The 23297-nt window shown below is 38.2% G+C and overlaps 1 protein-coding gene across 5 annotated transcripts in view; it reads left to right on the top strand.

Annotated features, from left to right (window-relative positions):
• Positions 1-4533: 4533 nt before the first annotated feature.
• SLC24A2 (solute carrier family 24 member 2) overlaps positions 4534-23297 on the top strand; it is a 112257-nt gene continuing 93493 nt past the window's right edge. For 2 of the 5 annotated variants that reach the window (XM_021535463.2, XM_021535459.3), the window contains exons 1-2: positions 4709-4836; positions 6458-7532. In XM_021535463.2, coding sequence (XP_021391138.1) covers positions 6600-7532 — 933 coding nt within the window. In that variant the 5' untranslated portion in view covers positions 4709-4836; positions 6458-6599. Of the gene's footprint in view, positions 4618-4708; positions 4854-6457; positions 7533-23297 lie in introns of those variants that run through there. The other 3 variants (XM_021535460.2, XM_021535462.2, XM_021535461.2) reach the window with 3 other exon arrangements.

The raw sequence follows: 23297 nt of genomic DNA, 5'->3' as shown, positions 1-23297 counted from the left end.
CTGGGAGAGGACACAGCTGGGACAGCCATATTCCAGACCATATGGCATCATGCTCAGCATACAGAGGTGGGAGAAGAAGAAGGAAGTGTTCCTCACCCACAGCTACCATTCTTTCAGGAGCAAACCTGCTCCAACATAGCCTTACCCATGGCTGCATACTCCCTCATGGGGCATACCTACTCTCCCTGGCTACGCACACTGAGGTGCTCCAGCATGACCTCATGCATGCTTCAAGGTGTTCTTGCAGCAGCATGGATTAATCCCTGGGCCACAGTCCTCTCAGAGGTGTACCTGCAGTGGTACACACATAACCAAAGCCACAGATACTTCATGCTGTGGCACAGGCATATCCATGGCTGTAGATGCTTTGGGGTACCCTGCTCCCTCCTGTGTGTACCTACTCACAGGTCATGGTGTCTCTCAGTTGATTTTGCAGTGGAGTTCCAGCCTGCCCAGTACAGTAGCACAGAATGAGCAGTGATGCCCTGGCCATCTGCCAGCCCACAGGCATCACCACCGCTGTTATCAGAATCCCAGGCCCAGCAGAATAACATGATCAGCAGCACAGCCCGATGGCAAGCAGTGAAAGCAAAAAGCAGTCACTAACAAGCACTAGACTCTAATATATAGCCAGGCAAGTCAGCCCCATGGCAAGCACAGGAGCCTGTTGATTAATAGCTAAGTAGTATAACTGCTATAAATTCAATCTAGCATTTTTCAATCAAACATTATCTTGCACCTTTTAATACTCATGATGGAATACTCATAACATAAAAGGACTGTTGTGGTTTAACCCCAGCCACCAACTAGGCCCCACACAGCTACTGGCTTACTTCTCTACATCAGGATAGGGGACAGAATCAGAATGATAAAAGTGAGAAAACTCGTGGGTTTGCAATAGCAATGATTTAAACAATAAAGCAGAAGCTGCACATGCAAGCAAAGCAAAACAATGAATTCAGTTGTCACCTCCCATGGGTAGGAAATAGCTCATCCATCCCCAAGAAAGCAGGCTTCCATCATATGTGGTGGTGACTGGGGAAAGCAAAGACAATCACCAAGACATTTCTTGTTTGTTCACTCCACCAGCTCTGTATGCTAAGCATGACACCACATGATCTGGGATATCTTTTGGGTCAATGGGATTCAGCTGGCTGGATATTTTACCTTCCAGCTCCTTGTGCACCCTCAGCCTTCTTGCCCATGGGGTGGGGTGAGGAACAGTAAAGGCCTTGATGCTGTGTAGTAAAACCAGTAATAAAGCATCCTTGACTTATCAACACTGTTTCCACCACAAATCCAAAATATAACCCCATAGTGATTGTTACAAAGAAAATTAACTCTATCTCAGCTGAAACCAGAACTAGTGTTTTAATTTAACTCTATATTGACATCTTTTCTATCCTGTTTTACTTGTTAAAAATGACAAAGTATGAAATAATTTTGATATTTCAAATGTCACCTGTTCCCAACTGCAATTAGCATTTAAAAGCTTAACATCCATTTTCATTCAAATATACCGCCTCTGTAGTCATGGTAACCTCCTCATCAGCTTTAGAAGGTACTGCTAGGGTACTTAGAGATGTTGTTATTTAGGATTTTTCTTTTGACTCCCTCCTCCTTCCCTCTCGATTACAAAAAGACACTCTGTGCTTGCTTTTACCAAGTTTAAGGTTTACAACAGCAAGAAAATAGACAAAACAAATATACTGTTAGAAAAGAAAAAAGAAAAGAAAAGAAAAGAAAAGAAAAGAAAAGAAAAGAAAAGAAAAGAAAAGAAAAGAAAAGAAAAGAAAAGAAAAGAAAAGAAAAGAAAAGAAAAGAAAAGAAAAGAAAAGAAAAAAAGAAAAGAAAAGAAAAGAAAAGAAAAGAAAAGAAAAGAAAAGAAAAGAAAAGAAAAGAAAAGAAAAAGGTTTTACTTCTTGCATCTTCCTGGAAATATGAATTGGTGAAGAAGAGTGGCTTCTGAATTCAGCTCACATGATACAGTTAACTACAGATAAGGTATTAAAAAGTATATATTCAGCATAAATAAAAATAAAAATAAAAACCTAGTTATACTTACAAATGTGTAAGAGTACAATCCAAATAGCTAGCAGAGGTGCCTTCTCTCCTCCCTTTAAAGGAGAAACATTGAACACCTGTGAGGCAAGTATTGTTTCACTCAAATGATTTAGTTACTCTGTATTTAACCAGGATACAGTCCGGTGTTTAATTTTATGAGGAAAAAAAAAAAGGAAATTCTTTTATTGTTATTATCCTTCTTCTACTAATGTAACTGTGCTTATTTAATACTCTCTGATTAGTAGGCAGTGTTTATATGAGGATGGGTCAGCTGATTCAAAATGCTTAAGTCATTGGTAGAGATACCCATCTGTGAGTCACATAATTTTTGTTACAGATATTATTGTCCCTGGCTTGGAACACATTTTTATTGTTGGGAGAAAAATCTTTGCATCTACAGAGAATAGATGGATATTAGAATTCAGATACATACACTTTCAGATAGTAGATAATATCATTACAGGGAATATAATCACATAATTATAGGGGATTTTCTACATATTCTCCCTGTGGTTATTTGTAAAAGTCACCTACTTCCAATTTTAATTCATAAATTGATAAAATTGGGATACTGCACATATCTCAGCCTACCTCTGGGCCATCTGTGAATCTGTAAAACCATTTTTGATATTTTTTCAAGTGGCCACTTTTCATAGACTGCAAACTAACAATTCAGCAGTCACAAGAAATTTTATAAGCATACCTACTCTTAATTCCTGTCACACTGTATAGCAGGCACAGGTTGAATGTTTGAGATGTAGCTACTTCATTTAGGTCTTGCATACGTGGATACAGAAGTAAATCCACATTTCAACTAATTCTCATCTATGTGGGGTCTCTAGAAGTGTTATAAGCAATCTCCACGTGTTTCCTTGCATCATCCTGAGACTGAACAAAGGCAAATTGTGATAATGCACAGGCATCCTCCATCAGCTGTCAGCCACTAACCTCCCAATATTAAACATGAAATAAATGTACACCACACAAGCAGACTCTGGCCTTAAAGCACACTTTGTGTGTGTGATTCAGCTGTGGCTCTCACTGGAAACCACTGAAATTTTGGAAATATCTTTGTAACCTTTTACATCTCCTTTGTGGTCACACAGTTTCTAAGATGCCTGCTGTACTTTGGTGTATCTCATTTGGGCATCTCCTAAGTCTTTAGAACTTATGAGTTTCCCATTAATGCCAAAGGCAAACCAAACAGCCCAGGTCCTACAAAATGCCAGTGTGGAAAGAGAAACAGACTGTGCATGCCAGGCTTACCCTAACAGTCCTTATTTTTCATGTGATTGCCTAATAATTCTTATAATATCTCTGTATTATCACTTAATATAAACTCTTACATTTTTGTATTCTTTGTGAAGCACGAATTAACAGTTATTTTCTGTTTGCCAGAGGATGAAATCAGAGTTCAAAATGAAGAAAGTAGAAACTGTAAGAGGTTGTTGTTTACCCCAAAAAGACTAAGAGTTCACCTCTTATAGTAGGACTTTTCAGAATGTGCAAAGCATGTCACTGCAAGCAGAGAAGTGTTAATGAGCTGTTTACCATACTTTTCCCAGATCTCCACAGCTGTTCTTACCCAACAGACTCGAGTATCCTGGGCGCTGCATTTTTCAGGGTCTTCCACATGAAGTTCTTAAACTGCCCTGAACCAATCAGGGTCTTCGTGGGGTGTTGGCCCGCCTACACTGGATTACTTTGGTTTATCCATGGATTACCAAGGAAGTTTTTTAACAATGGCATAGAGGAGGAATGTAACTAGTATTTCAAAAGAGTGTCAACTGTGTACTCTAATAGATCTCCAGCATATGTTGCAGAAAATTACCTACGGCAGAGCTGCATTGTGACTGTTTCAATGTTTTGTGAATTTTGAAGCATTTACTTAATGAAGCACAGCTTATTGTGGAAATACTGACGTTGAAAACAGAAGATCAAAATAGAAGGGGACAGCTCTGGCTAAGGAATTCTCCTGTTTCTCGTGTTTTTTAAAGTGCATCTTTATTGTTCTCTTTGGCAACTTTGAAATGCAGTTTGAAGAAATTTCTGTTCAGCAGTAAATTAATCATGACAAATAATTTTATCATGGATATGTTGTCTTCCTTAAATCAAAACCAAAATGAAACGTCCTTATCTTTCATTTCCTGATTTCCCTTCATTTGACATAAAGGACATTTTGATCAGAAGGCCTCACCTTTTAAAAACAGCCCTGCTCTTCGAGGCATATTACCTTTAATAGAAGCGCTGAATTTTATCTCGCTTAAAACCGCGCCAGCTAGCCCAGGATGAAGAGGGGAAAGAAACAAAAAATAAATTCCCTGGCCCCCTTGCCTGGCCGGCGACCCGAGTCCCGCGGGAGCGCGGCGGGCGGGGCGGGGCGCCGCTGCCCCGCCTGCGCGGGGCGGGTCCGCCGCCGCCGCCCGCCGCAGTCGGTGCCGGCGGGGCTGTGCGCGGCCCGCCCGTCCCCGCCCGTCCCGTCCGCTCCTCCCGTGGCCCTGCCGAGCGGCCGCGGGCCGGCGCGCAGCGCAGCGCAGCGCAGCGCAGCTCCGGGTGAGCGCCGGCGGAGCCGCGGGCGGGGGTTGGGCTGCGGCGGTGCGGAGACTCCCATCCGCAAATCCCGCCTCCATGGGCGGTACCGGCTGCCGAGGCGCGACCGCTGCCCCGAGCCCCGCTCGGTGCCTCCGCGGCTCTCCGCTCTCGCGGCTGGACCCGCTCCCCTTCCGGAGGTGCAAAAAGTTTGTGCGGCGTGGAGCGGAGCGCGGCGGAGCGGTGCGAACTTGGGCTGAGTTAGGCGAGGCTCTGCGGCATCTCCGTGGGGGACGGGGAAGAAGGCGGGGCGGCGGGGGGCTGCGCTGCGCTCCGGCGGGGTCTGGGGTCCGCCGTGTCGGGAGCGGTCTGGCTGAGCTCGGCCGTGCGAGTGGCGGGGCAGGGGACAGACCGAGCGCTTCTCCTGTATCCCGTTCGCGTAATGGTCAAGGGAGCGCCGACACCGGCCCGTCGCCGCCGGCTGTGCGCGGCAGCGGTGGTGGTGCCGTTCCGGTATCTTTCCTGCTAAATGTTTTTGTGGCAGTCCGTCGAGTGTTAACTCTGGGGTGGAAAATATATATCTCTGCTGTGCTACTGCATCTCGCGGATGAAGTATGTCTCTATGACATCTTTGTGTGGAAACTGTTTGAAAAAATCAGGAGAAACTGAGAATGACTTAATAACTTCTAGGTAGATAACGGCATATAGTAGCTGTAATCCTGTATTTGAGAATGCAAAATCAGTTGTTCTGCTGATTGATAGAATGTTCAGAATTCAGCTACTGCTACAAATGACTCGAATAAGAGATGTAACAAAGTATTTTGGGGCATTAATTCTAAAGACTCAGTTTTATTGAAACGGTAGCTTATATTTTGTTTCATATAAAATACAACTAACTGTGAAAGACATATATGTAGCTAACTTGTACATTACAAATGTTCTTCAAACTCCTTAACCCAAACACCTGTTATTATCTACAGATTTTTTTTTTCTTGCATTAGAAGTGCTGTTAGTCAAGAACGCTCATCTCTGGCATACATGAATAGTCATTCTTGCATAATCTCTTACCATTTCATTTGTTTCAGGATCAAATCTTGTGTAAATTTAAATAATTTTCTTAAATGTTAGTAAGAGATGCACTTTTAATAGGTATTCTTAGTAGCATCCTACATTTATTTCTGAATGCATGGCATAAGTGAAAACAAAATGAGAGAGATTGGAAATTTTCTCTTGACTTATCCAAGACACTGTCCTACCTCTGATCAGAAGGAAACCAAGTTCTCTCTGTAAAGCTGAGTCGATTTTACAGAGGAGCTAAAGAAACTCCAATTTCAGTCCTGTTCCAGCATCAGTGTTCTACTTGCACATCAATGTCTGTTGCTCTATGCACATGTCACATTTCAATTAATGCTGCCTCAGCTGTCTAAAGGTCTGATGAGATGCTTGTTAGCACTTTGATTGCTTTTCCTGGCACTATTGTCCCTGCATTTGGGATTTGGATGTTACATGTTCATAGCGGAAAGTAATTACAGCAGGTAATAATCTTTGGTGTATCCATTAAAATAATAGTTTCTTCATTTTTGTACAACATCTGGGGACAGTTTTTACCTTCCACTAGGATTTTTTTTGTCAGCAACTGAGGAGAGCAGAGAGGCATATGAGAGGCGTAAAATGAGTATTGGTGAATTGTTATCCACAGGGTTACTGCTTAAACAAACATATAATTGCTGTGTCTGGTGGGATGTGACAGAGGTTTATCTTATATATTCTGCTTCAAATTTTAAATGTAACCCAGTCTGTAACATGCTATCATAAGTTTCTAATCACTTCCTGTTTCACTAATATCAATGTTTGTCCTTTTAAGACGAATGAAGAAAATACGTCCTGTGAAGAGTAAAAGTACTTGATTCTGGGAAGACTCTTACAGCACTTCTAACTTCAAAGCTGGAGAAAAGTATGCAGGAACAGTCCATCTGACTCCCTCAGCATCTCACACAGAAGACAAAATGGCTCTTCAGAAAAAAACTGTTGTTGGTGTCTTGGAGGAGTGGTGTTTGGCGGAACCACTGTTCAGTTGCAGGTGGCACCAGAATGTCAGGAAAAAACTGAGACTGATACGAATTGTAGGGCTCCTTGTCAGTGTAGTGGCCATTAGTACTTTCTCACTTTCAATGAGTGCCTTTTTCAAGATGGAACCACATAGCATGGCGCTGGTCAGCAGCCTAGATAGCCAAAAGCTGGTGCATGGGCACCAAAGAACTCTCTTGGATTTCACAGAACAGAATGAAAACGGCACTCCAGATCCACATGCTTCTATGAAATATGAAGCTGGACACAACAATGAAACAGATGATCATGCAAAGGGAGAGTACCCTGAGGACCTTTTCTCTCTTGAAGAGAGAAGACAGGGAGCAGTGATCCTCCATATAATTGGAATGATTTACATGTTTATAGCCTTAGCCATAGTCTGTGATGAGTTCTTTGTTCCTTCCTTGACTGTCATCACTGAAAAACTGGCCATTTCTGATGATGTGGCAGGGGCAACCTTCATGGCTGCTGGTGGGTCAGCCCCAGAACTCTTCACTTCTTTGATAGGAGTGTTTATATCCCACAGCAACGTTGGCATTGGTACAATAGTGGGATCTGCTGTGTTCAATATCCTATTTGTTATTGGAATGTGTGCTTTATTTTCTAAAGAGATCTTGAACCTTACTTGGTGGCCACTCTTTCGAGATATGTCCTTTTACATCATTGACTTGATCTTGCTAATCATCTTTTTTCTGGATAACTTCATAATGTGGTGGGAAAGCATAACACTCCTGACAGCATATTTTTTCTATGTGACATTTATGAAGTTCAATGTCCAAGTAGAAGAATTGGTGAAGAAATTTTTAAACAGGAACAAGGTTGAGAAGGTAACAACAGATGCTGAAGGAAAGGTTGGTCAATTTTTAGTTGCACTATATATACTGTTGTCCTTATAAGTGCTAAATCCTTCTATAGCATAAGGGTTGTAATACAGTACAGTAGTCAATACAGAAAAGTTTTGCACAAATGTCTTTTTGTTTAATCAAACTTATATTATTGAAAATAAAAAAACAAGTAGCCTTCCAGTAAATCAATAGCTTTTAACTCCAGAATTATCCTGATCACATAGGAAGCAAGAAATAAAATGCCAGCAAAAGGACATAAACCTTTACTCAGCATTTTGGCACATTGATGAGGTCTGAGCTATTTTTTCCCTAAGCTTTTGGATTAAGCAGTGACAATATCTGGGGAGGATCCTGTGACAAAATTTGGCTTTCTAAAAACTTTCAATGCACTTTCATCCTTAGAGAAGGCACAAATAATTAAGAATAGTATACAAAAGTATTTTTATACGTGTTTTTCATCTACTGATGCTGATAATACAACATTAACTTCCTGTTGTAATCAGTGACAATTACATGGAAAAAACAGATGAAAGGCGTGATCACAATGGCAAAACTCATAGGTTCTTTGTTTAAGGAGGATGGTTTCCCATATGCTATTGGCAACTATGCAAACTAAGTTTTGTCCACAAGTAGATAATGAAATTTGTGCATAGAGGGTTTGTTGAGTCTTTAGCAATTACAATAATCTTTTAAACTGCTTTCTTCTTAAATCAAGCAATATTTAAGGGAGCAATGAAGCTGAGCTGGTTAATACTTATGCATGTAGCAATATGTTGGTTGGAATGTCTGGTTTTATATAACTTTGAGTATATTCATCAGATAAGGTTTTATTATGCAGTAATTATTCAAACTAACAGGGACGTAGCTGCTCACTGTTCTGTTTCTTTTGTTTAGCAGTCATATATGAAGTGGTTCAGAAGAGGCAGAATCCACCAATATAAGTGCACAGGCACATAAACAGGAGGAGAGAGACACACCAAAGCTGGATATTTTAAAAGTTGTGACAGACACGTTCGGTTTTAGAGCAAGCCACAAACCACCAAAATTAAAACCCAAAAAAGTCTAATTTTTTTGCTTGTATTCTCTTACTAGGTTTAACAGCTGTACACTTACTTGTAACTTTATCTTTTCCTTTTGGTTTTTTTTTTTTTTTCCCCAAATCAGCATGTTCATCTTCATCTTTCTCAAAATGCATTATTGGGATTTTATAAGTAAATGAAAAGAAGGGTCAACACCAACAAAATACTTACAGTAATTAGCAAGGGGTTTCTTTAACTACATTAGTGGGTTTCTAAATAATCTTAGAGTTCATAGTGCACTGTAAATCCTTTGAGACGTAGTGCTAAAAATGTGTGATGATAGAAAGACTATAGTGTAGAAAGCAAACTTCATCTGTCCAAAACTGGACAGAAAATATAAACCTGTAATGGGTCTGAAGCAATTTTCAATATGGAAAGCAACTGCCTTATGTTGTCCAGGCTACAAGGTAAGGGAGAGTACCTGTATATCAAAGTGTTTAATTATTTTCTGCTGAATAGAAGAAAAAATAATTTGTGAGCCATATTGAACATTATTTATATTTGAAGTACTCTAGATGGACTAGATTTTACAAGGATACCTTTAGAACCGCTCATTTATTGTTTAACATTTTAATTACTTAGAGTTTATTTATAATACAGGTACACAGAAAAAAAAATTAAAAATTGGCTACTTTTCCTAAAACCACAAGCTTTGCATAATATGTTTCATGAAAACATTTTTCCTGAATTAAATTTAATTAAAATTATAAAATAATGCATTCATGAATCATTGAGGGGTGAAGGAAGATGAAAGATGTTCTAATTTGGTTGCAATTTAGCAAATACATATTTTCTGCTTCCTGGGAAAAATAGTTTCTCAAGGTGTCAGACCATGTTTTTACTCTGTGAGCCATGCTGTAAAGACGTATTTTTGAATATTCTGCTTACGCTTTGAAATTATATCATTATGAATTATTTTATTCTTCAGTTGAACAGCATTAAGCAGGATGAATGAAATTATTTTCTTATAGCAAGGATGTCACAGATTATGTTTGTTGGATAAAAGCTCAGTTAAGTTCTCTCTTAATTTATTTGCTATTATTAGATTGCTCTTTAAATTACAAAATTGCTAAAAACCCCAAAAGCCATTACATGTAGACCTAAGCATGATAGAGATGCTTAGTACTTTCACCTTGAAGTTATTGTCTAAAGCAAAGAATAAAGTGCTTTTATAGTCTGAGGTCTGATGCCTTGTAGTGAATTCAATGCACATGGATGTTTATTTCCTAAACAATGAGGTTTATAATTATCACAGAAGTGATTATCTTGGCTTTTGGTGGCAAGAAATATTTCATTCCTACAGTATCAACTGTTAGCCTAAATTGCTTCCACTCACCAACAGTGTATATGTACAATTGTATGTATTGAATTAGTATACTGAACACAGAATTTGCAATCTCAGTTGTTTCTGATGGAAAGATTTTCACTTTCTTTTCCTCCATTGAGCGAGAGAATTTCTAGGCAACTATCTGGAACTGGGTGTGTTAAAGTCTCTTGAAATATTTTAATTTCAGGAGAGTAGAGAAAATTCTTTCCTCTAAGCAAAACTCCCTCTACCTATCTGTTGTTGATTCTGCTGCTGCCAAACTGGCAAGTATTCTGCTAAAAAAACATGTGTGTCGTATTTCCCTTTAAGGCTGTTGTAATCTGAAAGCAGCTTAACAAATTTGCAAAGTCTAAATAAGGCATCATAAATCTGGATAGTGAAGGGTTAGGTGGCTTATTAGCAAACAAGTACAAAAGAGTAAAAAACTGCTCAGATGAGAAACCTCTTGAAATACTAAAATGTATTTTAATATTAATTTCAGTGCTTTTATTCTCAGTTGTCTTGAGAAGATGTTGAAGAAAGGTTTCTTTTGGGGTTTTTTTTTTGTCCTTTTGTCTCAGGGAGATTATTTCCTGTGAGGAAAGGCTTTAGATATGAACTGAATTTTTTGTCTAGCTTTCATTTGCTCTAGTTGTATTCATCAGGTTGCTGGAATGCATGTATATCTCTGTTGATGCCTTTTAGATTCCTATCCTCATTCTTAAAAATTAAAGCACATCTTTTTGTACTAGAAGACTGTGACTATTTGAACTTCTGATCTTACTTTCTTTAGTGTGTTGGTTGCTTGTATAAATGTAAATGCAGAAAGAGTACTCTATATGAATTTCATCGTACTCACTATTTTCTTTCACATGCTTTCAAACATATCCAGTCTGGATAATTAAAGTGTCAGGTTGAGAAAATATGGTAGCTTTAATTTTCAGAACAATTTTGTGTCACTGATGAGAACAGACTACAAATCTTTTTGCATTTAGAGTTCATAGAGTTCACTGGCAGGGCTCTGTTTGAACTGTGGAAAGTTCTGTGCCTCATGCCGCCCCTAGGAAGCCTGGTGACAGTCTGATACTGATGAACTCCAGAGATCACTGTGAAAAGGATGAAAAAAAGGAGGATAGATGAAAAAGCAAGACAGCATGAAAAGACAAGATAAGAACCAGATGGCTGAGTTCTACAGTGTAGGATGGCATATGGAATATGCAGATCAAGATGGGTCCCTAAGGAGTGACACTGAACGGGCCCTACAGTAGTAAGTGCCATCCCACCACTGGATATCCCCAGAAGTCCCTTCCAGCTTAACTTATTCTGTGGTATGATTTTTAGGTTTTATGTAGCTGTCCTGCAAAGAACAGATAAGTAAGGACTGAGGTAGAGACTTTGGTATTAATCTGGTATCCTCCTTAGCTGAACAAAGATATTTAAAAACATAAGCTTGAAATTGATTATAATAGAGAGGAAGAGGAAAATAGAAAAATCTGATGGACAAATGTCTTAAAAATAAGACTTTCTTTAACTTGCTGCTAAGATTTCAGTCTATTCTTCATCATCTGTTTTGGTGAAAATATGTTGAATGTATTGAGTCACGTTAAAACATCATGTGGAACTACATTTCAGTTTTAAATACTTTTTTTCATTGCAGAAATGCTTGAATCTGATTGTTCAGTAAATAATTCAAAACAGTTCTGTTTGGCAACTAGGAGAACAGAATGTGGGTGGTGCAGGGATATTTTGCAATGACATCTGTTTCACTGACAGTGCCATTTTAGATAAATAGCTTATGGTATGTACAAGACAGTTGCAGTTTTTCTACTTACAGAGAACTGCATTTGGAAAATGAGTTATTTTTACCAACACAGCGTAACTATTATTTTATTGCCAATTTTGTTGTCTTAAGAAACTTGGATAGCTTGTGTGTGATATTTTAAGACCACATTGATCTCAAGTGTTGCCACAGTGCACTTCATGGCAGTATTTGCATTCTAAAGGAAAGTAACAGTATTTTAGGTACTTCTCTGCTTGTTGGTTGTATTAGCGCTGCACATGCACATTCATTGTTACAATGTCTGATCTAATATGTATTCAAGGTAAAACACCAATTACCTGCATGCATACAAGAAAAACAGAAACTTCCTTTTTCAGAACTTCTTCATTTTGAATCCACACACCCAGTACCTATAACACTATCCACAGAATAACCTTCCTTTTCTCACTACCAAGAAAATATTTTTTTAATGTTTTCATAGTTCATAGTGTTTCACTGTTTTAGAAGGATTTGACTTTTATTCTAGAGACTTTTCTCAGTTATGTACTTGTGCAAGCATCTGTGTGAATACAGAGCTATGAGTGTCTGGATCTCGCAAGATAGCTGCATTGTTTTAAGGACATATTCGAAACATAAGCCTCAGCACTGACATAGAACCATCTCTTGTTTAGATAAATGTCTGACTTTGTGTCATGTTTTATCTGCTTTTATTCTCTCAGAAAATTTTCAATCTACTTCTGTTTTAATTTAATGTTACTCCAGTAGCAGTAACTATGAGTTAATATGCCTTGAGTTTTTAGCATTGTTCTTTCAATTTAGGACTATTAACTGACATAAGCATAGGCTGATACTTTATATATGGAACCATTAGTACAGTGAAATGGATACTATTCTCAGTTTCTTTTAGCACTTCTCAGTAATTTATTAACCACAAAGCAATGATTATAGTTTTTACCACTGGAGTCCCTTGGTTTTTTAATGTATGTACTTTGGTAACAAGCAAAAAGTGACAGCCTACAAATATAGTGTAGTTTAAATGTTCTTAACACATGGCCATCCACTAAGATGCCACCCTTGTTAAGTATGATGGGAAAAGGAAATCTAGAACTGTGCCACCATTAATTAATAGCAAGGGGACAAAATATCCATCAATCTATTTAAAAATAAAAAGCATATGTAATTAAAAATAAGTCAAATGATACATCTTAGAGGTTGTGCAAAACCAGCTGTGTTGGCAAATGTTCACCATGCTGTGAGAAGAACTCCAGATATGGTTAAATTTTTTGTACCAGAAGCTGTACAAGAGGAGGAAATCAGGGAACTTTATAAATGTTTTTCCCTCTGTCATCTCAGTTTTGTTTACTTTGTTCCAGATCCTTCACAGAATGTGAGAGCTATGGGAGACTGTAGGTGGAATTTTACCCCAAATCGGTATATCAGACCTCAAAATATCTGCCAGCTTTGGGGTGCTTAATCTCTGGAGGAGCTTTACTTTAAAATCAAAAAGAAGTTCAGAAATCTGTTTTTTGCTTAGAGGCTTGTTCAGAAATGCCAGACATGGGTGCCACAATATGGTACTGCTTTTCCATCTGACCCATATTCCTCTACTTTTCCCCCCAAGATAGTTCTTCTGATGTACCTCTCAGATAAATATTTAACAAAATCCAAAGGCTTTTACAGGGTCTTGAGATTCTGGAGATGAGAGTGCTCAACTTTTATGAAATTACCTACAGATCTCCCACATTCACTGCCCATTTTAAGTTGGTGCCACATTCATCATGTAGAATTTTTGAGATGCAAGGCACAGCTGATTCCTCTACTTTTCTGGTCTTGTTTTAAAAGGCATTAGTGACCACTCCACAATATATGTTTTAGACTGTGGATGTGGGATGTGGGTAGCAGAAGCTACCTTTGGGCAGTGCTTGTTGCAGTGTTGAAGGCTCCACATCTGGAGTGTGTGATGCTCTGAGCACTGCTGACTTCAGAGTGACCTTGGCCTTTCTGAGTGGTGACATTCCCCAGGCAGCCAGTACTATGCTGCCAGGGCCACAGGCCAAAAAATTAGGTTTGATGAAGTGCTTCTTTCCTGCTAATGATCTGTGGTTTTGTTGGTTTTATTAGCAGGGGTCAGTTCTCCACAGCCAGCTGTAGAGGTGTGAAAAGAGGCTCTAGTGTGTCCTTTCTCCTCTGATTTTTTCCCCAAGAATTCATGGATTATTCTTTTGTAACTATGGAATGAGATTATAACCAATTTGATGTTTTTAGTGTGTAGTGGATAGTCAGTTCACAACAAAGAGAGAGCCCTGCAACAAAAGAGATAAAGAAGTGGAGATCAGGAAAAATCTTAAAAATAAGGTATGTGCCCATGCTTCTCTTGAAAAGATCTGTGTGGGATGAATGAGTATTAAAAGTGTTTTATACATGGCATATACAACAGATGGGAAGATGTATTGGAGATGAGTGTAAATGAACAGCTGTAAAACCTGTAACTTTCAAGACATTCTATCTAGAAACCTCTTTTTTACTGTTTATAAAATAAACTTCAGTATAAAGAATAAGACTTCCTTATTTCTCCCCAGTCATGTACTAAGTTTTGTCTAACCTGCAAACAGTGACTAGTGTGATGTTAGTAAGTCTGTAAATACCATTTCCTTCACCTTAGATCAGCCACGTTCTGTTATTTTTCAGCCAGCTCTTATTTAAACATCACTTTTTATTATTTAACTTAATGGCTGCTTCCATTAATCTTTGCAGCTGTACCTGTGGTATGGGTGCAAACCAGAGATTCAAATGCTTTCTTGGCACTGACAAGTTTTTTGGAACGTACAATGACAAGATAGACCAAATACTGGGTAATCATAATTAATTTATCATGCACAGATGTGAGATATAGGTGGCTTAAAAAATAAAGGTGACTGCTTTTGTGATTTTCTTTTTTTTAATTCAAAAGTGATCATTAAATACTCCTGAAAATCTGTCTTCTCAGTGGAAACCAAATGCCCTAATAATACTTAGCTGTGCATTTCAAAATGCTGGAAATTTGGTCTCTCAAGTAGAATGCTCCTGACACTTTAATGTTCTAAGACAGACAAATATTTTTAAACTATTTTTAATTTTCCTACCAAAATAATGAGATGATAACATGGTCTCTCCTAGACTAGGTGCTTGGATACCTGTATGAAATCAGTTTCCCTTCTCAGTAGAAAGAAATTTGTCATGGGAAAAAGATAAATGTGATTCACAGTACCTGATAAGAAGAATATGATTTGTCATGTATACAACTTTATGTTCAGTTAGCATAGCATCAGTCTTTTCCTCCTCACCCAAGCTATCATTGAGTTGCTGATTATTTATTAAACATAGATGTCCAAGAGGTGATTAAAAGAAGTAGCTTATTTCTATATGTGGTCTTGCAATAAATCTTCACAGGTGTCATCAATGAAATATCTGGTAGAAGACAGCACCTTTTTTTATTACAGGACCTAAGTCAAAACAGTACTGTTGATGCTCTAGTTTGCTTTTGGTGATAGTCAGATCAGATGGTTTGGGTTAACTTTGGTCTTGTTGTAAATTTGTGTATTTGAAATTCTTGCAATTGTATTAAGTGCAGGTCAGTATCAGAGGCAAACTGAAAATCCTAGGTTAGAGCAGCCTTAGGGTATACTTTTGGCAAACAAATTGCATCTGACAGAATATGTATAGTAATACATTACCAAGTTTTGTTGTTTTGCAGGCAATACCTGTATTTCTGAGGAAATTAGTTATTTTCTGTCATTGGTGGTTTGTTCATGTACCTGTGTTCCGATCTGAAAAAAGGAAATGAAAAAAAAGCTGTGTTGAAAAGCAGCCACTGCCTTGCTGGTAACAGATGTGGGCCTCAGGGCTGGGAAGAGTAATGAGAATTCAGTGTGTTGATCATGTATTTGTTTCTACAGCAGGTGGAGGGTTGAGAGCTCATGTTGTTTCCAAAGCAGCTTTATCTAGTGGTATAGCTACTGCCCTGCCCTAACCACTCACTCACTTTGGGTGATTTTACTGTCCCTGTCAGGTACAATTTCACCAGGGCAGCTCAAAGAACAATTGCTGTGAAGTTACTGTGTTTTGCACTACTCCATAACCATTCCATTGGTGTCCATATTGTGATTTACATGAACAGCCATAAATAGCTGTGATCTTGGATGACTTCCTTTAAGGTAAGTGTGCAAAAACAGGCTTAAAGTTGTGTCTGTGCAACGATATTAAAACTGCTATGAAGTCCTACTCTTACGGAATAATAGATCAGTGCAAAATATTTTCCTGTATGAGGAAGAATAAAGGTATCAGGGAATTTGTACTACAAACTATGCTGACAAATAACAAAAAAATTTCCTCAGGAATTAATCCTGCTTTATCACTTCTTAACTGCTTAATGCTGTGAGTCTAGTCTGAAGTCAGCAGTAATACCAGGGACATTTATTGCATAACCAGCTAATGTAAACTCTTCACCCTCTCACATTGCTGTAAAACAGCTCTAACTGATATAGATCACTGAGGAAAAGGCACGTCTGCGGTCACAGCCTGTGTTTGGTGACCTTCAGGGCATCATTTGAGCCCTGTCTAGTTATGTAGACTTTTGCTCAAGGAAGAAGGTTGAAGTTTACAGGGTTTGTAACATTAGAGGATGAGCACCTCTTTTGGGATTAATCAGATGTTCCTTTTGTTGTTTAGTTTTTATTTTAAATTTGTGCTGTAAGCATTTATCAAATTACTAATTGAAGTCCTTCTATTGCTACCAGGCACAATCACAAAGTTATTATTTAACTAAAATTTATAACAACCAAATGTTGGAGTGAAAAACTACCAGATTTTAGAACTCAAACAATTTCTTTGTCCAGAAGTTGTTTGAAATAATTAATACTTTTATACTTATGGATTTTTAAAGTCAACTGAAATAATTTGAAAGCATCATGCTGTCTTACTGCTAATTTTGCTTCCATAAATTTTTATTTAAATATTCCTGGTTTTCTGCTTTATTCCTAGTATTAATTGCATTTATTTGCTACATTTTCTTTGCATTTAGACTTTCTGGGTATAAGCATACTCTGTTTGAAGTCTTCATCTTGGCTGGATTTTTAAGTGCTGCGGTGATAATAATATTATTAAATGTTCTGCAAAGTCTAAGTTAAGAACTAGTTAGTGTTTCCTCTCTATATTGCAAATCCTGGAAAGCTGTTAAGTTTTCCAGATCTGAATGAGTTTTTTGGAAACAGATACAGCAATAGTAGTTTCTCTCCAGAAGTCACAGGCAGAATACTTGAGTATCCTCTGAAAATTTCTTTGAAATTTAGTCAGAGAATGATCCTGGGACTACATTGGAAGAGGAATATCACCATTGATTTTTTTGTTCCATTTCTGAAATGAAATCAGTACTTGCTGCTGCTCCAAACCTTTCTCTGGACATTATAATGAAGTGATTTTGTAACCTTTTGGTTGTCTCATTGTCAGGCTGCACTGGAGCATTTTCCTGTCTGTATGTGTGTGTGGGCATACCTACATATACGTGTGCATGTGTGCACACACTGTCAGTCTAAAAGGTGCCGTGTGTGCCACACAGGAGGTAAATCAGAAACGGCACACTTCTCTAGGATAGTAATTTGCGTGCTTCCTACACCATTTCACTGTCTTCTGCCTAGTAACCTTTTTCCATAAGACTCATTCAAATGTTTAAATATGCTGTGAGCAGCACATTCCTCATAGGATTTTTCCAGATTAGTTATTCAGAGAAAAATGTCTGTTTTCTTCTTAAATATGGAGTCCTTCCAAGCAACAAACAACAATCCTGCCTGAGGCTGAGGACACTATGTACTGAACGATGGATATATTTTACAGTACCTAATGTATTACATTATTGATTCTTTATTCTGTACCTCTACAGGCAGAGAAACAGGAGGTCTACATCAATGTACTGGGATGATTTCTTGCTTTACAGTGAGGTAATAATGATTTGATTCTATCATGGGAATGGCCTATGGTGCTATTCTTTGCTACATGACATTTCATGCAGAGAAAAGGCATTTCTTATTCAGGTGAAAGGCCAACAACTGTAATTACAATAACTAAAATTTGTTACATAAGTAAGAAACTGTGCAGAAAGTTGGGGTGAGAAATTATTAATTTCTTCATTTAAAGGTGCCTGTAAAGTATAAGTCCTTTTAAGCAAAGTAATAGAAATGTTTCTGCACTCATTCCTTAATTATCTCTTACAATATATTTACAAATATATTCGTAATTATTTACAAATATCAATCTTAAAAATGGGTGTTTTCAAATATATTAGTATTGAAATCACTTACTGAATTATTTGGACAATTTCCTGTGTCCATTTTTTACTTGCGAGAAACACCGTGTTTCCATAAAATATAGTGTTTATATATTTAGCATATATATTTTTATATTAAAAAACCAAAAACAAACCCAAAACAAAACATGCAGACTCTTCTTTTTAGGACTGTGGGAAATAAAAGTTGATTTATGATTTCATACATAGACACGTGTGAAGAAATACACTCTCAAAATAACAGCAATAGGCTTAGTAAGAGGCTTGACTGAATTGCAAACTCATGCCTTAGCTTTGGATTTAAGGGTCAAGATGTGGTTCTCTCTGTCATTTAATTGTCTTAGAAACTTGTGGTTTTCAAGCATCATAGAACATTGTACAGTGTGCTGTAGGTAAGTTTTATTTCTACTTATGTGATTGGATTACTGTATGAAAGAAAACAAAAAGGTCAGCGTATTGATGGCAGAATGGTCTTGAGGCAAAGCAAGAAGATGGTGGCATCTGTGAAAAAAGTGGTCAGGCTTGATTGAAAGAAACCAGATAGCATACATGAGGCTCTCATTTTGTATCATGCTGGCTTTGAAGCACCTTGGTAGGCATATCCTCTTTGCCAAAGCTTTAAACGTTAGTACATTTTCTGCTTAAGAATTCTTCCCATCATTCATATTATTGCCCCTCAAAATGTTAAGAAGGATAGTAGGGAAAAAAGTCAGATGAAACTTGACTAAATCCTATATGTGCAGATTTTTACAATTTCAGTAATTATTTTAGTTTCTTATTTTATGAGGGAAAGGTTTAAATTCAATGAAAGGTAGATTTGAAGTTGTTGACAAGTTTTCCTGTTGATTTTGATGAAAGTGAAATTAAGCCCAAAAGTCAGGACATTGAGATTTACGATTTGGATGCTTCTCTGATCTCTATGTGTCATGTATGATTCCAAGCCTCTGAGCTGCTCTCCTTCCAAATTAAATCACCCCTAGCAAACAAAGAAAGCAGTTTCTTTTGCACTTGCAGTAAGCAAAAGAGGCTTCATCAGCTTTCTTTGCCCTTGGACTCAAACTGGAAAAGGGCAGGCAGTGTTTCACAGCATAATCTGTCCTGTCATGTGGATTATTGATAAATATCGAAGCAATTATTATGTGGTGGGATCATAATTGTCTTTTCCCAGAGCACTGCTAAAAACCATTGCTGGTTTCATCCTTTTTAAGGGGTCTGTCTCTTAAGGGAAAGAGTGGGCATGGGAAAAATTCGTTAATTCCTTTCTGAAAAGTAGGAAAATCTATTAGCTATTTTGTTAATTAGGCACAAATACAGGCACATTTTTGTGAGTGATCAAGTGGAAGAAAACTTTTCTCTGTGAACTATGTGCTCTTCATATAGAAAACTACTTTGCCAAAATACAAAGACTAATTTTCAGATTTAGTTGATGTACATTGAAAATTACCAATGAGAAGCTCAAGATGTAGACAGTTGCAGGACCCAGCTCGTGGCTGCAGATTCACCTGGCTTAGCTGTGCTGCCTGACCTATGAATATAGTCTCCTTATGATTACTTATGTAATCACTACAGAGAAATGGGCATTTCATTGATTCATTGAGGTTGGAAAAAGCACTTAAGATTACTGAGTCCAGCTGTTAACATAACATTGCCAGATCTACCATTAAACCATGTCCCTAAGCACCACATTTACACTGTTTTCAAATATCTCCAGGGACAATGGAGACTTTCCTGGGCATCCTCTTCCAATGTCTGACCACCCTTTCAGTGAAGAAATTTTTCTTAGTACCCAGGTGCAACTGGAGGCCATTTCCTATTGGCCTATCCACTGCTATTTGGGAGAATAAAATGGTCTGCACCTGGCTACACCCTCCTTTCAGGCTAGTGGTGCTAGTGTAGTGAGTGGTAAGGTCACCCCTGATCCTCCTTTTCTCCAGGCTGAACAACCCCAGCTCCCCCAGCCACTCCTCACAGGACTTGTGCTCCAGAGCCTTCCCCAGCTCTGTTGCCCTGCTGTGGACACCTTCCAGTACCTCAATGTCTGTCCTGCAGTGAGGGGCACAGAACTGAGCACAGGACTTGAGGTGTGGGCTCAGCAGTGCTGAGTACAGGGGGACAATCCCTGCCCCAGTCCTGCTGGTCACACTACTGTTGGTACAGGCCAGAATGCCAGGGACCTTCTTGGCCACCCAGACGCAGCTGGCTCATGTTCCACTAGCTGTGGACCAATACTCCACCAACAGCATCTTTACTGTAATGTTTGATCCTCTCCTCACCTGGAACTGGGCAAAAATCTGGGCTATCACCTGCAGCAATAGATTGGTAAAACCTGAAAAGCTGTCTCCTGTGCTTTTAGCGCAATGAGTAATTTACACCATGAGTAATTAGAAAAGGCATGGTGCTGCCTTTTCTAAAACCTGGAATTACGTCAGGTTGTGTGAGGGTGATAGCCTGATGTCATTTAGCACAGGGTCACCTTTAAATAGAGATAATTTAAAGCTAATGTTTTTCTATGTCATCAAGCAAAAAAAACCCAAAAAACCAAACTTACATTTAAGTGTTAATCTAGTCTGTGAACATTTAATTTGCTCTCTTTCTATTCAGATCAGTATGTAGATGTTACATAGGATTCCAAACAGGTACTTGAGGCAAATAAACTATTGAGTCTTACTGTTATTTATAGAAAACTTGTTGGCACTGCAGCCACAGACATTGTTAATGTACATGTTTCATAGCAGATTATTCTGGATTATCTTTTTTATGAAAAGAGGCATCCTTTTAACTTTCAGGATTACAGTATTGGTTAACTACTTAATCCATTCTTTAATTAATCAAATTTCTAACCTTCCATGTGGATGACTGAACATTTGCAACAAATTAATGAAATTGCATAGAGCTCCTAAAATAGCAAGGAAAGCCTTGTTAGGATCTAGCAACTCCAGCTTCCAATGGAAAAAAGAGTGGTTAATTCTGAAAACTCAGATTACATTGTTCTTGCTCCATCTGCTTATAACTGGTTTTGGGTGTTTTTTATTCACAATTAAATTGTAATTGTTGTTTTCAATTATTTCACAATTTAGTGAGGGAACAGAGACTGCTGCAAGGAGGTGTGTACATACAGTCCTTAACAAAAGAAATCAGTTTTCAGTCATGGATCTTTCAAGCTTGTTTGTTGAATTTCAGCAAGTAATTGATTTCACAATGTCTCAGATCTCCTTGCAGTTGTAAAATCTATGCCTGCCTTATTCATTTGTGAAAAAGAACCCAAACCCTGAGTGTCCTTGGATGTCATCTCATTAAAATAATCAGTGTTACAACATCTGTGTGAAACAAGAAGACAGTGGCATTTCACTGATGAAATATAGAGCATCATCTATTTCTTCCTGTTGCAGTGGTTCTGACCATCACCCTGTTTTGACATTATGAATGAATCGTCAAAGTAATGATTACCCTGTTATGTCAGTGTAAGGGTAAAAGAATAAGGCATAAGTGTAGGAGATTCGTATTAAGAAATGGGTATTTTTAAAAGGCAAAATTCCTTCCATTACAATAAGGATTTCATGCCACATTTAATTGTTATGCCTGTATTACTTCATCCACTGATACTGTAACATACATATCAGTGTCCATTTGTCATGGAAAACCTAAATTTACTGTCTTCCCTTTGCTGATCACCTGTTTGAGACATTTTTGAGTATTTTCTTTCTAAATGTAGAAGATGGGGGGTGGGGGTGATTGGCCATTTGTAAGCCTCAGTCCCTGCTCCCTGACCTCTTCTAGGGCCAATGCTGGTTTCAGTTGGTTCACCAAGTCTCTAAGAGCAAGGAAAAAATAAAGAAAATCATCAGGTTCTGGTCAAGGAGCCATTACTTACCTGATTTCCTAATATGTTGACATTTCTGCTCCAATGTGTCAGCTTTGTCAGGTGCTATCAGGGACTGAGATTGTTGCATCACAGTTTCCCAAAGTGTGGGCCAAGAAATGCTTTCTGGCAGCCTGTGAAAGACCACATAGCAAAGTGCATCTTCACATCAAGTGCAAAAGGATGTGTTCTTTCAAATCCAAATGTCAGCCAGGGATTGTGCACTGCAGAGAGCTGAACAGCTGCATGGGCCTGGCTTTCTGCTCACAGTAGATGGGTATCAGCATTGTTGAGTTTAATAGGTTTTGGATAGATTCAAAATGCTAGAAGGACTTTGTGTAATTGCAGCATTTTCTGTGCAGAAATTGCTGACCATTATGATGTTGTTTGGCATCAAACGTTGCAGAAAAAGAAAGCAGTATTTTCTAACTCATAATGATGTCCTGTACCTTTCCGAGTTCTTCCGAGTGTTGGAAGGGAGCTATACTGCCCAATATTAACCCTTCCAGCAAGGGGAATTTTAATAGAAATACAGTTTTTCTAGGCTTGAACTATTACTATAATTTGCAGTGCTCCTGATAGAGGAAGCTTACTTAAGTTCATGAAAATATGTGGGATGAATATAAAGCTGAGTGTTGAGAAGAACTGCTAATTTATATGATCAGAAATAACTATGGAATGTATCTGTGTTTATGAATTTTACTTTTGATAAAATGCAGCAACATTTCCTGTGAAAAATGCTGCTGCCTTTTTCAGTTTACTTCCAAAATATGATGCTGCTATATTGTTTTCTGGGTGAATTTATTCCTTGTAAAATGCATGAAAGCTTATAAAAGAAATACAGGAGAAATGTTTTCTATCCTATTGAACTATGTGTGGGGACTTCTGGCAGGGCTCTCCCAGGCCTGTGATGGCTCATTTGTTGCTTTTGGTTAATTCCACTTGGGTACTGAGTGTCCAGAGAATCATGAACTGTCCAAACTGGAATTCAGATGAAAGCCTTTTGTTCAGATGACCAGTAATATTAGATACAATTCTGAAAAGCTAGGCTCCTTATCAGTACTAATAGTTGTGCTTCTGATGTTATCCAGTGTTTTTCTTCAGCAAGGTTGCTAGCTTCTCCAGTGCAGCATGTATGTCAATAACACACTTGTCACGCAGTAAACTTCGTTCATTAATTCTGCTATCACATTTATCCCATTCAAATTATGATACTGCATAATCTGCAATTTTTCAGAAAACTGCATTTTTTCATAAAAAAATTCAGTCAACCTTGTGCGGGTCAGGACTTCTTGTAACAGTTGGCCATTTCCATCCAAAGTTCATGGCCTGTTTTTTTCCTGTTTCACAACTTCTGAGTTTGTTGAAGTATAAGATATAGTTAACAACAAAAAAAAAACCCAAAACCAAACTGTGTTATGAATGGGATAT

Source organism: Lonchura striata, chromosome Z (assembly GCF_046129695.1).
Source record: "Lonchura striata isolate bLonStr1 chromosome Z, bLonStr1.mat, whole genome shotgun sequence".
In the NCBI taxonomy this organism is placed as follows: Eukaryota; Metazoa; Chordata; class Aves; order Passeriformes; family Estrildidae; genus Lonchura; species Lonchura striata.
This window is presented reverse-complemented; position numbering and strand designations above follow the sequence as displayed.